The sequence below is a fragment of the Streptopelia decaocto genome (assembly GCF_964273445.1).
Source record: "Streptopelia decaocto genome assembly, chromosome: 2".
Lineage (NCBI taxonomy): Eukaryota > Metazoa > Chordata > Aves > Columbiformes > Columbidae > Streptopelia > Streptopelia decaocto.
In genome coordinates, this window is record NC_138655.1 from 116,139,606 (window position 1) to 116,157,477 (window position 17,872).

General features: G+C 38.4%; 1 protein-coding gene across 8 annotated transcripts in view; it reads left to right on the plus strand.

The window, feature by feature from the left end:
- Nucleotides 1-1,963: 1,963 nt before the first annotated feature.
- The window catches only part of ULK4 (unc-51 like kinase 4), a 240,153-nt gene continuing 224,244 nt past the window's right edge, over nucleotides 1,964-17,872 (plus strand). For 6 of the 8 annotated variants that reach the window (XM_082044443.1, XM_082044446.1, XM_082044445.1 and 3 more), the window contains exons 1-7: nucleotides 1,964-2,033; nucleotides 5,800-5,948; nucleotides 8,985-9,084; nucleotides 12,059-12,198; nucleotides 14,066-14,228; nucleotides 16,337-16,438; nucleotides 17,172-17,255. In XM_082044443.1, coding sequence (XP_081900569.1) covers nucleotides 5,811-5,948; nucleotides 8,985-9,084; nucleotides 12,059-12,198; nucleotides 14,066-14,228; nucleotides 16,337-16,438; nucleotides 17,172-17,255 — 727 coding nt within the window. In that variant the 5' untranslated portion in view covers nucleotides 1,964-2,033; nucleotides 5,800-5,810. Of the gene's footprint in view, nucleotides 2,034-2,244; nucleotides 2,334-5,799; nucleotides 5,949-8,984; nucleotides 9,085-12,058; nucleotides 12,199-14,065; nucleotides 14,229-16,336; nucleotides 16,439-17,171; nucleotides 17,256-17,872 lie in introns of those variants that run through there. The other 2 variants (XM_082044444.1, XM_082044448.1) reach the window with 1 other exon arrangement.

Below are 17,872 nucleotides of genomic sequence, written 5' to 3' on the forward strand. Positions count from 1 at the left end.
ATGTTATTGTCACTATTATATGAAGATTTCAACAGCCTTTGTTAGAGTTCATATCATCTCACTCCCCCAGAATGGGATATTTACCTCTCTTGCATTAAAAAAATCCCTAACTTGGACTAATTTAACAGAAAGCTGTACATAGGACAAAACACTAGAAATCTGGAAGCAAAAGCAGTAATTTGGTAGCTATGGTGCCTTAGTTTTGTCCTCTTGGATAGGGACAACAAAATTAAGTGACTTTTCTAAGGTCTGCCATGGAACTGCTGTCAGCACCTTTTCTGCGATTGAGCTAAGATTCTATTCCTTCTTTATATCAATCACCCTCATCAGAACCAAATATAAAATGTACTGTTTTCTAAAATCTAAATAAATGTTGCTTCAAAGCATACTTTTCTTGTGCTTACTTAAAGAAACTAGGTGACACCTACTTACGCATTCTGTTTATTTATATCTAGTCAACTACTAATTTACATTGAAAAAGAAATGGAAAATTTATATTGCTTGTGCAGTTTCAAAGCTGTAGCTTCATTGGTAATTACAGATCAACTCTGAGATTGCTGAAAACATATGCTCCAAAATAGACAGAGTCCAAATTTGTTAAAAGTAAGTAATTTTGCCATGCATATGCACATGGTATTTTTCAGTGCTTATGAGCCCTGTCAATTCTATGGGGATATCCAATGAACCAGCAGACTGATCTCTTACCACTTTTTGCAGACTCTCTATCAAACCCCTTAACAGCTGAACAGTGACAAAATATTTGACAGCCAGTGTTAACTAATGAAGCTTCATTTCCTCCAGATCCGTGCTTTGTGTCTACAGCCTTTGCTGTCTGAGGAGGTATGAAAGAAAACTGAAGCACTTCTTGCAGAAAGCACTTTTCTGACATCCCTGTCCCAAATAGGGTAATGGTGGTGGTGGATTTTTTTGTGTGTGCATGTGGCGCAAGATGTGTATGTGTATGTGTATGTGTATGTGTATGTGTATGTGTATGTGTATGTGTATGTGTATGTGTATGTGTATGTTTGTTTTTCATTCATACTGAGTTTTTACCTCCAGTGGGTTTAAAACCCCTGACCATCTGTTATCACACAGCCTAAAGAAACATTGAATCATTCCTGTTAACTATACAACTTCTGTAGTCAAATATGGTTGCAATGGATCCATGGGTTCAAAACTGTCAGGAGGTCAAGGTGAAGGTGGGGCAATAGGTAGAATGTAATTCTTTAACAACTTGCTCTAGAAAGCCAGACCAAACGTCTTTAAATGTTTTGTCCCGCGAGAGAAAAGAATACTTGACTTTTTCAAGGGTTTTACAAAACCAAAAACAGCCAAAAAAACCAAACCAAAACCCAAACCAGGCCACCCTAGGATAATAAATAAAGTGAAAAGTCCACTGCTAAAAATGGAAAACATTTATTTCAAGGGCAAAATGTCATAACAAAGTGTCTCTCAATTAGGCGTTTGCCTCGCCCTCCCCGACCGTTAGCCCGCCATTGGCGGTTGCCTGGCAACCGGGCGGCTGCGCCCCTGACGCCCCGCCCACTTGGGCATGTGCTGCTCCTCGCCCCCACCCCAGCGACCGCGCCCCGCAACATCCGGGAACTCCCCTCTGGCCCGGTCCCAGTGGACCCGCTCTGACGTATCCACCTCCTGGCCCAATGGCGGCTCAACTCCGTTTCCGGCGTCTCCCCCGGTCTCCTGGATACGGGCGCGGGGTTGCGACCATCCGAGCAGAGCGTGGGGGGGAGAGGGTATAGACCCCGGTGGAACCTGGCGATGTCTAGTTGCTACAGTAAGGGAAAATAAAACAGCTCCCGGAGTCACTTTGGCTGTTGTGCCGATGCCCCTCCCGCTGGGTGTATTTTATGGCGCACAGGGACGAGTTTCCCCTCGCGACATTTCCAAATCCCTCCTCCCTTTTATTTGGCCATAGGACACTCCGGCCCGGGGGCGCGGTTCCGCCGATTTCGGTTGATGGCGGCGGCGTGGCGGCTGTAACGCTGCCTGGTTGCCCACCCCCCGCCACACAGGTACGGCTGTCGCTTGCCACCCGCTCCCCGCGGACGGCTAACGGCCGTTAGCTGCCGGGCCGCGCACGTGCCTAACGGCCCTCCGCCCCGCCTGTGAGGGGCGCGCGCAGTCAGCCGCCCGCCCCCTTCCCCTCAGCGGCCTCCGCCCTTGCCCTGGTCACGGACCCGCCGTCATAGGCCTTGGGTCTGAGGGCAATCTCGGACCGGGGGGTGGCCGGTACCCCCCAGTAGAGGCTTCTCGAGGGGCTGGAGACTCGCCAGGGGATGCCCTGCCTTGTGCCGCCCTCACCTCTGCTGCAGGTGAGCCAGGAGGCTGCTGTGTCCCAGGGGCTGCAGTGCGGCACCTCAGGCCTGCCAGGCTCCTGACAGAGCTTTGACTGCAGGAGATCTCACTTCAGAGTGTTCTGGACATTCTTTCACCAAGAGAAGGAAGAAAAGCTGCTGGAACCATGTCTCTTTGGTGGTGTGGTTCTGTATCCTGCCCAGAACAAATGTGGTTCCCTTGGCAGCTGAAGTTTGCTGCTTTGCGTACTTCTGTGGAGTTACATACTTGTTTCACTACAGGTGGTGGCGTGACAGGCTTCCACAGTAGCTATCTCATCTTGAGATACTTATTTTCACTTTTTGTGTAATATAATTCTATTTCTTTGCACTTTCTTTCAAAACTGATGAATATGTTCCAGCTGTTGAAAGTCTTTCATGGATCACTTTCCCTTGGCTGGCTTACTGAAATGATAGCATAGCCATTACTGTTCAGATTGAGGGATGCAAGATTGGATGTTTCTCTTTTGCCAACAGCCTCTTGCAGAGCTGCTAGTGGAGACCTTGTTCACAAGTACTGCCAGTCATGAGGTAGCAATGAAGGCTTCTCTGTCCCATGACCATGACTGCTCCATTCCAATGTGCATTTGCATGTCATTGGTCTTGCTTTTGTCAGATAACCAGATATTTCTGTACTTGTTATCGAGCCTGGGATACATTCGGATGGTTTGTTGCATAAGTGGATGATAATGCCTTTCATATGACCAACATGAAGGTGTCTTCCGTCATCCAGTGCATATATGCTTCAGTCTTGTGATGAGATGCACATGTCAGATTTGAAACATTCTTGGGAAAGAAGTAAGGAGTGCAAGGAAAGGGTTGTGGTCTTAAACTTTGCAGAGGGAGACTGTGGGTTGGCCGTCTCTTTTGATGGATACATTTCTATGGCATTACTGTTCTGGAATTTTTGGTAGTAGAGGAAGACATTTTTGTGGGTTTTTTTTTGTTGTTTTTTTGGGTTTTTTTTGAGCTGTCCAGAAAAAGAACATAAAGTATGGTGCAATGATCTGCATGAATCAGAAAAGGGAAGTAGGGAAATGGAGACCCCGTCTGTCCTGATGCTGTATCTTTGTGCCTTATTTGGGGATGTATGGCAAAGTAACAATTATATAATTACCTTGTTATCATAGATAGCAATAGAAAAAACCCCAAACATTCCTATGTTATGCTGGCTTTACCCACTTGTCTACTTAGTGCTCAGTAAAATCAAACTAATTTTCAATATCAATCTCAAGGCTTTTTAATTGTAATGGTGAGATTCTTTCTTCCTTTGGGAGGAAAACTTCTGTCTTGGATTACTATCTTTGATAAAGGAAATCCTGAAATTATGAGGTTCCTATGTATGTTGTAAACTCGATCATCTGTGTGATACTTGGCACCTGGCTGATGTTCTGGCAAGAACCAGTATTTTAGTGACAGATGCTTCGTTGTCTGCTGATGCTCAATAATGCTTTGTTGTATTTTCACTTGAAGTCCTGTCTGAAAACACAGGAATTCTTTAATTTTCATTTTGGTCTTCAGTTTGTCACTCTGGGAGCTTTGTGTCTCATGGAAGAGGTGAATTGAAGTTGAGTTTATGGCTTATGATTAGGCATTTGGCAGCTGTACTGGTTAAGCAGCCCTTCCTTTTTGTCCTTGCTGATCATTCTCATTGCTCCAATATGCTGCTTTTCTATGGTTGTAGGATGCCTACGTTGAGAAGTGGTCTTGTTGAAGAAAAAACAACAGTTTTATAAACAAAATGGAAAAAGTGCATTGGAGCCCCAGTGCCCTGATTGATAAAGCATTGGCCTCCTAAGCCAGGGCTTGTGGAATCAAGTCCCACTTGCGGTGACCCCCTCCCAACAGGTGCCTCTGTTCAACAGATATGAGGCCCTGGATGGGGAATGCAGTGATTTGAGGAACAGGGGGGAGTCAGGTCCTTGCTGCACAGCCTAGGAGGAGGGTCTATTTCCGAATAGGAACAGAACGGACCAAACCTACCAAATAGGCCTTGCAAGCAGGATTAAACTACAACATTGAGGGAGGTGGTAGGAGGTGACATGGGTTATCTTTCCTCCATCAAAAACAGCTCCTGCAAAGCAAAAAAAGGTGGGTCATGATTACAGGTGACTCCTTTCTAAAGAGAACAGAAGGCTCAATATGCTTGACTTGACTGAGGGAAACTGCCTCGCTGGGGCAAGGTTAAAGCTGTAAAAAACTTACTACCTTGGTTAAAGCCTCAAACCATTTAGGGACATGGTTTAGTGCTAGAGTTAGGTTGTGGGTGGACTCAATGATGCTTCCAAGCAAAACAATTCTATTATGTTCTATGATGCATTTGTGTAGAGTAGATGAATTTGTGTAGAGGAGCTGGAAGAACTGGGCATCAGAGTTGAAGTTGGCCTGGAGCCGGAAGAACTAACTAGTCACTGGGGACTAGTTAGCAACATTTCCTATTTCTGGAGTATGCTGGTATTGGGATTCTGTATATCTGTGCTCCACAGCCAAGGAGCAGGATGGAAAGCTGACAGAGACCTGAGTTGCTTCAATATTTTGCTGTCAGTTCTCCCATTGCTACAAGTATCATCTGAGAAAATAATTGTGGAACAAAAGAATTAACCATGCTTTTATGAAAAGTATCTAACTATTTAAATGTACAAATGCCACTTCCTGGGTTTGCAACAAATGACAATTGCTGTGTTGTTGGTTTTTTTTTTTTTTTTCCAGTATGTAAATTAAAGCATATGCAATTCTTGAGACAAAAATGATAGTTACAAATATAAATTCCGGTGGAACTCCCCGATTCCCACAATATAACATTGGCCAACAAATTTACACGGCTTCTATCTGCAAGGAATTGTTTCTATCTGTGAAAAATCCTTGCTGCTGAGTACTATAACTGGTCAAGCTACATTTAGCTCAGCATTGGTAGGAACACTAATAATCACAAAGTCCTGTTTTTTTCAGTTATGTTGATTAAATCAGTTATTTGGCATTGTGAAAGTTGCAGGGGCATGTTTGCCTGCAGTGCCCTTGGGAAGAAATGGTAAACTTATTTGGCAAGGCTTTCTGTATAGACTATTTTCATTTGAACAGCAGTTTTATGTAGAACATAAAATTGTAAGATTGGTAGCATGATTTTTTTTTTTTTTTTTACAGATAAAATATTTGGAATTTGTAGCTATTCACCCATCTGTAACTTTTTGAATATGTTAAGAGCTTTGGAAGTGGAAAATAATATTTTCTGTTCAAAAATTTGATTGTATTTCTTGAGAGGAGGCCTTCTGTCAAGTAATTATTTTCAATTTTACTGAAAGTATATGATCCCTGCTTTTAAGAGTTGGGAGAGTAAATCCTATACATCAGTGACTATTAAATTTGAATGCTTCCCCCCTCCTGCTTTCTTTAAGTGTTTATTTTTTTATGAGACTAATGTCATGTTTCCAGTCCATTGCCTGTAAAGCATCCTTAAGTATGGAGAACTTCATTCTGTATGAGGAGATTGGAAGAGGAGATAAGACCGTTGCTTATAAAGGAAGAAGAAAGGGGACAATTAATTTTGTTGCCATTCTTTGCGCAGATAAATGCAAAAGAGCTGAAATAACAAACTGGGTAAGTGTTGTTTTTTACCTGCTAAATCTGGGAAAAGGTACAGTTTACAAAGTCCTTGTAGCACAGGTATAGAATCGGAGAATATTTTGAATTGGAAGGGACCTTCAAAGTTCATCTTTATAAAGGTAATACAAAAGAGAATTACTTCATGCTGCTTTACATGGAGTTTGTCACCGTTTCAATCAGCTTTATAAGATTTTTAATTCCTGTACTTCAAATAGTCTTTAATGTATTTATTTCTTCATCTGATTTTGTTGTTGTTTAAATCATACGCATATACCTATTTTTACAGGCTTGCTGTTCCTATGATATATCAGAGAACTTGTAAAAACAGTTACTTGCATGTAGTGGTTTGCTTTATTTTGTTATCAGTTTGCGAATCCAGTGGTAATAATACCTTCCAGTAGATAATCGATTTCCTACTTACCAAGAAAAAAATATTTTTGATGAAGGAATAGCATTTAAGGTAAATCAATTCTGGTTTGTAAAAGCTTGGCAAAATTTTAGACATACCTTCTGGAACAGAAATCATAACTGATTTGACATTGCAAATATTTTATTTTTCCAGTGGATAAATTTTGCTTCTGTGGAGGGTTGACCCTGGCTGGGTGCCAACTGCCCACCAAGCTGCTCTGTCACACCCCTCCTCAGCTGGACAGGGGAGAGAAAATATAATAAAAGACTTGTGGGTTGAGATAAGGACAGGGAGAGATCACTCACTGGTTACTGTAACGGGCAAAAGAAACTTGGCTTGGGGAAATTAATTTAATTTATTTCCATTCAAATCAGAGTAGGGTAATGAGAAATAAAACCAAATCTTGAAATACTTTCTTCCTGCTGCTCCCTTTTTCCTGGGCTCAACCTTCACTCCCATTTTCTCCACTTGCTCCCAGAGAGTTGGGATGGGGAATGGGGGTTGTGGTCACATATTGTCTCTGTTGCTCTTTCTTCCTCACACTCTTCCCCTGCTCCAGCATGGGGTCCCTCCAATGGGAGACAGTTCTCCACAAACTGCTCCGGCCTGGGTCCTTCCCATGGGGTACAGTCCTTCAGGAACAGACTGCTCGAGCCTGGGTCCCCGGTGGAGTCACAAGTCCTGCCAGCAAACCTGCTCTGGCGTGGGCTCTTTGCTCCATGAGGCCACAGGTCCTGCTAGAAGCCTGCTCCAACGTGGGATTCCCATGGGGTCACAGCCTCCTTTGGGCATCCACCTGCTCCAATGTGGGGTCTTCCACAAGCTGCAGGTGGAGCTCTGCTCCACCATGGACCCTCATGGGTTGTGGGGGGGCAACATGCCTCACCATGGTCTGCAGCACAAGCTGCAAGGGGAATCTCTGCTCCAGTGTCTGAAACACCTCCTCTCCCTCCTTCCCTCCTTCTTCACTGACCTTGGTGTCTGCAGAGCTGTTTCACATATTCTCATTCCTCTCTCCTGCTGCTGTTCCCTAATAGTTTTTTTTTGTTGTTGTTTGTTTGTGGTTCCCCCCCTCCCCGCCCCCCCGCCGCCTCTTTAATCTGTTATCAGAAAGGCACAACCACCATAACTGGGCTTGGCCTTGGCCACCAGCAGGTCTGTCTTGGAGACGGCGGGCATTGGCTCTATTGGACATAGGGGACATTCTAGCAGCTTCTAACAGAAGCTATCCTGTAGCCCCTTGCTACCAAAAGCTTGCCATGCAAACCCAGAACAGTTTCATATTTCATTTCATTGTTTCACTGAAAATTTATTGGGTAATTAATGGATCTTCTCAATTTAAACATTTTTTTTCTTAGAAGCATATTCATCTTAGGAAGCCCTCGGGGGCACCTTACCTGTGGTGTTAAGGAAGTTTCTTTTCCCTAGGTTTCTAAAAGCAGAGACTTAGGCATGGATTTCAGATGTTCTTCTTAAATCAGTAATTTATTTGCAAGGTCCAGCATAGAGCAGCTTGAGCAGGGTGCCTCTGCTACAGGGACCTCGAGTAAAGAAAACTGTGGGCAATTATACCTTTGCAATCTAAGCTTCCCACCCCTTGCATGTCAATTTGGGACAATTGTAAAATTAGAGTCTGAGGTCTCCCTGTTCTTCATTGGATCCTTTTATTTTTGTCAGGTGGGTAGTTTCTTGTCTCTGTGGGTAGTTGTTTGTCTTTTACCAACCAGAGCAGACGTCAATCGAAATCATGTCTTGTATTGTTTTTGCACTTGCAGCTGGGGAGAAAAAGAAGTCCTTGTCAATAACCAAAACATTCTTCTGTTTCTCCTCTTCTTTTAGACATGCTGTTTCATTCCTTTACTTATCTCTAGGGTTATAACTCCTGCTGACAATCAAAAGCTCCTTTATCTTCCTACTTGAACAAATTCTGAGGCCAATTTTTTTCTTAATGTGGCAGAAAGTTCAAAAGTTCACAGCTTGTGGCCTAAGTTACTTATGCTAAGCAAGTTCTTTGTAAGCAGTTTCTAAACAAGTCCTATGAGAAGCAGTGTACCAAATAATTCAATCAGCTAAGGCAGTCTATTCCCTAACACTCCAAGAAGATACAGAGGCTTCTGTAGTGATTAGGCCATGTAGTTGTGATAGAAAGATAGATTTCCAGGGACCCTTGAATGATTACTTTTGCCTGATAAGATTAGGAATAATGGAAAAATTTCTTTTTACTTTGTCTTACTGTATTCACCATATTGTCTAACACTTGTGTTCTCATTGAAAAGGAAAGTAGCAATGCACATTTCACTCTAAATTCTGATTACTAGTTTGTTATTGTTTTACTGATGCAGGAAGGTTAAATAGTGCTTATCATTTTTGGCTGGGGAGCTTCCTTTTTTTTTTCCTGTATATTTAAAAACAGGTGAGTTGAGCAGTGTCTGTGGGGAAAGTTGTCTTTCCTCAACATACATGTAAAACTAAAGTATTTGAATTAGAAAATAATTTGAGTGCACTGGAAAAGGTAAGAGAACAAGTAATTGATCTAGAGTAAGGTATTGTCTCTCCCCCCTGCCATAAGTCCATACATTTTGCTTCTCCCCCAGTTAAGTATGTTAAAAACTTTGTTCTAGGTTCGTCTGACTCATGAAATCAGACACAAGAATATAGTGACATTTCATGAATGGTATGAAACAAGCAACCATCTCTGGCTTGTAGTGGAATTATGCACAGGTAAGATAAGCTCAAAAGATAAAAATTATAGAGTGAGTATTTTTTAAAGACTTCTTATAACTGTTTCTCCCCAGCAAATACTTAGATCTTTGAAAAAGTTTAATAATTATCTGATTATTAACTTGAGAATCAAATTTATATATAAAAATGTTTTTGCTTTGGAAACATTTTTAGAAATCAGTTCAAGTCATATTTTTCCTCTGCTTTAATGTATAAGTATGTTAAATGTTAACTGATATGACATAATGTTGGATTTTAATAGCTGAAGAGATAGGCCTAATTGGGGGAACTTATAAACAAATTGTGAGTAGTTGAAGGGTAGCTACATAAAGATTACTTGAGAAGCTTTCTAAGGACTGGCAGCTTTGCCATTCTCTTTTCATTTTATAGCACACAATAATAAAGAGAGCAAGGAGCAAACCAGGGTATAATGTATGAATGACAATATTATTCAAATGACTTTTAAAATCAAATGCCACTTCTGTAGCTCATAGTAAATTATATAAGATTTCTTCCTGTTCAGTAGAAGTATTTTGACTTTTTGTGTTAAGATGTTAATTTGGGAGCTCTGAGGACTCAAAACTGCATTAAGTGATTCACTGAGTTTTCATATGTTCTCATCAATCTGTTAAAGAAATCTTTCAAAGCTTTCTGTAATTGTGATGACTGCATGTTTTAAACTCCAGATAGCATGCTTTACTCCACGTGGAAAGAAAAGACGGCCAATTGTGCAAGTGATGTGTGTTAAGATGTTGGTATCTGGAGTTTGTTTCATAGTAAAAGTCCGTATTGCACACAGCCTTTTTTCTATACAGAATTCTGTTTCAAAAATCACTGCAGAAGAGAAGCTACAAATTCTGGAAAAAAATGAGGTCATTCTTTCAGTGATTAAAAGTGAAGTTAATGGCTCATATAGAGGCTTTGGTCTCTTTTCTTAGTATAACTTATGGGCATATATTTAAGTTATTAGACAGGCAGCCTCTTTCTAAGTACAGTTTGAACAATTATCATGTATTTTTACCTTGCAGTATTACTGTTTGCTGCAAGGAGAGTGTCTTGAAGTTAACTCACTTATAAATAGAATAAGACATGGATTTCTCATTAATTTTGTAGAGCCTCAAAAGCGGCTTTTGAAATATGGAAGATCTCTCTCACTTGTCTCACGGTGACAAAGTGAGTTTCTCTCATCAGATGTGGCATATTTCTGTGTTGCTGCTTTCATTATTTTTTTTCTTTGTATGTTTGGTCATATTGTGCAATAATTCTATATGTAGTCCTGTAAAATACCTTATAAAACCAATAATTGAACATGATGGAACATTCTTTACTATAACTATGTAGTATGGGCTTGGTTTTAAAGGAATGACTCATTTACTAAATTGCATAAAAAAGCTTTAGAAAGAAAATAATTTTAAGATTCAGCAGTGTTGAATAATTTGAAGAATACTGTGATGACAGGCCTAGTCTTGCTATTCTCTGAAAGAAATTACTAACTAAAGGGAAAAAAAGCTTAGGAAAATCTATTCTGTGATTTGAAATAAAAAAGTCTAGTATCCTTTTATCTGAAGAGCTGTCTCAATCCCTGTTTTCATTCAGGGATTTAAATGTGTGTCCTTTTTTAAATTCTGCATGATTTGGCTGAGATATAAATAACAGATAATGCAGGAAACCCATAGATAATTCACGAAATACAAACTGTAGTCCAAGGGGAACAGGTTTGGTGCACGAGTAGTAAAAGACCAAATGACGTTGAGGAAAGAGTTTTTGGGGAAGCTGGGAATGTGGAGTTTAGGATAGGAGACTGGGACAGGAAAGAGGAGGAGTGTTTGAGCAATGAGTGTGTGGGATATAAGATTAGGAGAAGTCCAAGTCCCATGAACAGATAGGACAGCAATGGCTCAAATGGGATGAGTCTGGCTTACCTGAGGATCAGTGGGATGTGAGGAAGTAGGTGATGGGGGAAGAACAGAGATTTTTGCAAGGGCAGAGAAGTATTAATAGTAACAACCAGTGGGGAAAAGCATGGAGTGAATTTGAAGCCCATTGAAGGACACAGGGGATAGAGTGTGTATGTGAAGGTTATTTGGAAGGGTTTGTAGGTCTAATCTGATCAGAAACAGAGGAAGGGTTGGTTGGAACTTAGTGGAGAAGGAGCATGGTGATTTTTGAAGGACAGGGGTCTCATGTTAGAATGAGAAGTGCAAGGAGATATGAGTAGGAGTTGCTGGGCCAGGAAGCTGGGATTTGTGTGTGAAACCTGGAAAGTGAAGATTTGGTCCTGGTTATTTTTTGTTTGTTTGTTTTTCTTTAAAAATGAAAAGGAAAAAGAGAGGGAGGGATGAAAATGAAAGAACTGGGGCACATGAATCAAGGAAAGGACTGTACAGAAACAATATGTGTGAAGAACAAACAAAATAATTGATCTCTTGGATGTTGTTGACCTCAGGATCCCAGAATATAACCCAGTTTTACTATTTCTGTTGTCTTTGAATTCTGTGGAAAATTACATGTCATTAGCTTTAGCACTTGTTCACAGAAGTTGATAGTCTGGTCTTGGTGGTGTTTATCTTTTAACTCATGCAGCAGGAATCTGGTTAAGGAATTTGATTAAACCTACTAGGTACTGTTACATTGTGATGTGACAGTTTCTGTTTTGTTTGTTGTTGTTTTGTTGGTTTTTTTCCCCCCCTTCTGTTTCCTTTGTAAAATAAATCAATATTGAAGTATTTTTTAAGTCATGCACTCATTTTGGTTATAGTAAAAATTAAGATTTTTGTCACAGTGTTGGAAATAGGTTTTTCTTTTCTGTGCATTTTAGATTTTCTAACTATTGGATAATCTCAGTAAATATTTTTATCTACTGAAAATTACCTTTGTTTCGCATCTTTTGAAGAAATTTACTTAATGTTCTTTGGAATTATTTGTATGGCATCTTCTTTATGTGATTTGCTGACTATGTGTAAACATATTTCAGGTGGTTCTTTAGAATCTGTTATTGCTCAAGATGAACATCTACCTGAAGATGTAGTGAGAGAATTTGGTGTTGATTTGATTACTGGTTTATACCATATTCATAAACTTGGAATTATCTTTTGTGAACTGACACCTGGAAAGGTAAGAATGAGTATTATTTGTAGGGGAAACTGCATGTTACTTTGTATACCATCAGTGTTTAATTCATTACTTCTATTTTATGGTTTGAAATAGGCTTACGTCAGGTAGCAGGCCAGCTGAGCTTTACAATATATGTGAAGACAATGAGAGACAAGTCTATAGCTTGAATATTTTATGATCTAATAGATTTCTTTCTCTGCTGTATATTTGATATGATAGATTCTTTTTGATTTGGTGTTCTGGTTTGAATTAATGAAGGATTTTAGTTCTCTGTCCTCGGACACAGAATTTCATTATTATGCCTATTTGATCATACTGCAGAATATGTTGAAGTCATAGAAAATCACAGAATCAGAGAATGTTAGGGATTGGAAGGGACCTCAAAAGATCATCTAGTCCAATCCCCCTGCCAGACCAGGAACACTTAGATGAGGCTACACAGGAATGTGTCCAGGCAGGTCTTGAATGCCTCCAGATTAGGAGACTCCACAACCTCCCTGGGCAACCTGTTCCAGTGTTCTGACACCCTCACTGAGAAGAAGTTTCTTCTCAAATTTAAGTGGAACCTCTTGTGTTCCAGTTTGTACCCATTGCCCCTTGTCCTACTGCTGGTTGTCACCGAGAAGAGCCTGGCTTCATCCCCGTGACACTCACCCTTTATATATTTGTAAACATTAATAATGTCACCCCTCAGTCTCCTCTTCTCCAGGCTAAAGAGCCCCAGCTCCCTCAGCCTTTCCTCATAAGGGAGGTGCTCCACTCCCTTAATCATCTTTGTTGCCCTGCGCTGGACTCTCTCCAGCAGTTCCCTGTCCGTCTGGAACTGAGGGGCCCAGAACTGGACACAAAATGCTAATGAGGGAGTAAAGTTAACTAAACTTTCTTTGTTGATAACCTATTGTATTGTTTCCAAATGCCATTTAAATTATTGTCTTACTCTTGCATAAAAATGCAAATCTTTATGTAGTTTATGATTTGTGTATGTGTGTGAAATTTATGTATAATTTTGTCAAGGTCCATATTAGATTTTTAATTTATTCAGTAACCAGAATATTACTATAAACAAAAAACCTTGATTAGCAGTTATGGTTTTTGATCTTGAACTGTAAGTGATCAAGTTGCCCTTCTCTGAATTTTCTGTAAAATCTTGCACAGCTATACTCAGTTTCTGTCATTTGTGGGTCCAAAAGCAGTTTTTTAAAAAAACACAGTATGAATAAAGCTTAATGGAGATACCTCTCTATTCCTCCCAAGAAGAATGTTGCTGTAAAGTACTCCTTAGAAAATAAAATGCAGAGTGTTGTGTGTGTTTGTTTGTTTTTTCCCTTCCCACCATATAACTGAATGAGCTACTTCTCCAAACAACATTTTTGGGAGTATGAGGCTTTTAATTACAAGAATAGGCAGTAACCACATGAAGAAAACTCTCATGGTCATTGAACAAAATCTTTGAAATTTTCTGCTAAATAAAATTAGAAAAAAATTACCTTTTAATTTTTTTTCTCAAAAGAAGCAATGTTTCTTTTTACTACACTTTTCCTATACAGTTTTACCCTTCTATTACTTTCTTTTCTATAGTAACATCATTGGTCGTTTAGATTTAATAATGAGGAAACCAAAGTTCACATTGGACCTCTAAAGAGTTCTATTGTGAGATTCTGTAATTTTTTGGTTGTAAGAAAAAAGACAATATTGGTGTTAACTTAAAAACTTTTCAGTGTTTTCAGTTATTGTGATAATCTCTATGTACTTAAATGGCTTGAGATTGTTATTTAAAAAAAATGTTTTATACTTTGTGTTGGAAATTTCAGCAGTCATCAGTTTTAGTATATGATACTTTTATGTTGTATTATGTTTATTTTTCTAGATTCTGCTGGAAGGGCCTGGCACTTTGAAATTCAGTAATTTTTGTTTGGCTAAAAAGGATGGTGAAAACTTGGAAGAGTTTTTCTCTTTAGTTGGATCTGAAGAAGGTGAAAGAGATGTTGGTGAAAGCATTCCACAAAGACACCTGCAAAGCAGATTTCGAGGTATAATATTTTTACTAGCCAAAATTAACTTTTACCAAAGAGACAGAATGAAAGTTTAAAAAAAACTTTGTTTGAAGTTATTTGGAGAGAAGACCCTGAAATAAAATAGTTTATAAAATGTTCTTGATTTATTTTCTTTCTAGAAAAAAATAAACAAAATTTCAAGAATTTAAAAAGCAAAACAAAAAACAAATCCCAAAACAAACAAAAAATCTCCACCCAAATAGAGTGTATGAATGAGATCTGAAATGTTTCAAAGTAGCTAATTAATTAAAAATATTAATTCTTGATTTGGTTTTGCTTAGGAGGCTTAATTGCTGTTTGATGAAAACTATGGTGGGAAGAAAAACCCTGTGAAACACCTTTGCTCCTTGATGCATTTCACGTATCATCAGCTAATTACAAGAAGTAGAATTAGAAAAATGAGATGATCACTAAAACTTCGGAAATTCAGAGTTCAAGCTGAAACTGGCTTTCCTAACTGATGAAGCTGTTTTTCTGGAACTTAGTTGTTATAGGACAGTGTATTTAAAAAAAGAAAAAAAAGTTTAAAGGAAGTAACAAAAATAATCACTTGTTTACAACCTTTTGTGCTCTAGTTATGAAGTAATGATTGGAGAATGAAGAAATAACTGGTATTTGAGTTATGATAAAGTAGTGACTTAAAATTAATCCTGTTTTGTCTCAGAAAAAAATGAGCAGTGGAATTATTTGTGGACTTTCTTAAAGTCTGTCTGCAGATGCTCTCTTTAAGATCTAGGATTAAATTCCATTAACTTCATGTTAAATATGTACACAAAATTCAGTAAGTACAACATAGAACTGCTGCTTATTTCACTGGAGTCTTGGCACTGCTGTATTTCCATTGTCCTTTTTGATACAAATGGTTGAAGTGATTTCTAGTTTGAGGCTTGACTGTTTCAGTACCACTTACTTAAGAATGATAATTTATTTTTGAAGTATGGGAAAGCTTTAGTTTCAACAAACAGATCCATGCCAACGCAGTAGGCTGCAAATGCTGCATTATTTTTTCATCAAGTAAGAAAAATTCAGAAACTTGATTTTAATCTTCTGAATCTTATTAGTCAACATCTCAGAGCATCTCACAGACCTCGATTTCCAAGATAATGATGTGTCACAGCAGTTACTGTGATGGGGAACGATGAAATTCTTGGCAATTTTTTTAATGGGAGCAAAGAGAGCTTTCTTGATAGTTTGCTGTCTCCTACTGAAAGTCCATACTGGAAATACTAAGACAAGACCAGATCTTTATTCAGGAAGAAATACAAATCTAATCTCTTTCCTGTTGGCTTTCAGAACAGCTGTTTTGATCTGTATGGTTGATGACCTTTAGTCACTTAAAAAAATAAAACCCAAGAACAAAAGAATCAAAAATAAGCTTTTTAAGGGACTATGGAATTTACATTTTTTCTGAGTTTGTGTAATTTTTTAGAGATTTTTGATAAACATGTTAGTGTTTTGATGGGACCTACTATAGAAATACGAACTGTATATTTAATTTTCTATATAAAGACAAAAGGAGTTTTTTGAATGAAATGCTAGAATTTTATATGTGAAGTTTTCATAGAGTTTTAGTGTGAAAATAGCTGTAACTAGTTTAGGTGAGTGATCCAGCTGGCTAGCTACCTTGTTTTTGTAATAGAATTTTCTAAGATTTATGTTTTGGAATAGCTTTTTTTTTTTTTTTTTCCCCACCTCCAAAAAAACCCTAAACATGATGTAATTATTCCTGTTCCATGAGAATTATGTTGGTTTACCATTCTGCTCAATTTGTTTGACTCTGGAAGTGGTGAAGATACATCAAAACATACTTCGCATTAATCATTTTGTTAGAAAAGTGTAGTACAAGCCAGCTTGGTTAATAGAAGTAAAATAAACAACAAAATAGTGTATATAATCTTACATAATTCAGTAAAAGCATAGGAGAGAAGTTCCTTTGAAACTTCTTAAATTTGGTATCTCAGTTTTCTCATATGAAGTGAAGATAACCCTTGACTTACTGAAGTATGGAGACAAAGTTTGAAGTGTTGAGCGGGATAAATACTGAATGAATAATCAGAATGTGTTATATATATTGTATTTTGTAGGCTCTCTGTTATATGCAGCTCCAGAAGCAATAAAGGGAGAAGACTTCTCCAAAGCCAGTGATTTGTGGTCCTTGGGGTGTTTGCTTTACGAAATGTTCTCAGGTTGTATGTTTGTGTATCTATTTAATATCTGTGATAATGGAAACATAGGTTGTGGTCCCAGAGTAAATTCTTGTTAAATAAGTAATACTATTAAGTTGTCATTTTTGACTGTGATATAAATATTGTGATATTAACCAACCTGTATTGCTTAAATACTGTGATTTAAAATTATAGCAGTCCTTGAATTCTGACAGTGTAATGTTTTTAATCTCCTCAGTATTAAACTCTGAGTGCATTAGTTTGAGTTTTGAAAGAGAAAACTGTTTCACTAGAATAAACAAGTAGTCATAGGGTTTCCTGCAGATAAAGTACCCATTAGCATTGGCTGCAGCTGTAAGGAAAATTTAATCACAAAAGAGAATTACGGTGCAGCCTTCTGAAGTCTTAATACACTGATCTGTTGGATCAACATAGTTACATAGATACTTAGATTTCTGCCCAGACTTTCTCCTGTTGTTGTCTTGTTGCTGAATCATACAGGACTATCTTGGTGACCTCCATCAAATCATTTTGGTGCCTGTTCTATCCTTGGTCTCTTTTGCTGCTCACGGCAGAAGTGAATCAAAGGTCTCATATTTAAATTGACAAGAGAACTTGATAAATAGAATTCGGACTGGGGGTGTTTATTTCTTTGGATGTTTCCTTAGGAAAATGAGCTTGTCATGTATTATTGCACCCGACAGCCACTATGAAATTTGCCTAATCAGTGAAATATACTTCTTGTTGTTTATAGGAAGACCACCATTCTTCTCAGACAGTTTTTCTGAATTAATTGAAAAGATTTTATATGAAGATCCATTGCCACCTAGACCAGAGGGTAATATTCTGTTATTGTTTAATAAATCAGATCAGAGTAATATGTACAAAGTTAAAAGTTTTGTTTTGCAGTATTTCTTCTGAGGCTGATTGCAGGAATTGGCTAGCTGTCTGAATTGAATGTTAGCATTACCTTCCTTTGATAAGAGCTTCTTCCCTGTTAATGGTGAATGCTTATTGGCAGACAGGTGTACGATTTACTGTTAAGAATTGAAAGTTAATCTACCTGCTGGGATAGAATTTTTGATCTCAGTAATTCTGGGCATCAGTGGTATTCATGGGGACACTCAAATATTAGTGGTTCTTTTCAGTCCATAGTAATAGAGTGAAAATGGTGACCTATAGAATTAAATCTGCTGTTACTTGTTTCAATTCTAAGAGAGATTTTGTTTTCAAAATTGATAAAGTGCATTTCATATTTCTGAGTTCTCAGAAGTGGAGTTTTTCTCAGTTAAAAAGGCATTTTGGAAATCTCTTTTGTATAATAGGGTGCAACAGTGAATGGTCTTCTAATAACGTTCATGATTGGGGGAAATTTTATTTAAATTGAAGAAGATTTCAACTCCAATTAATTTCTTGCTAATAGCTACATGATAATTGAAGGTGTGTTTTTTAACA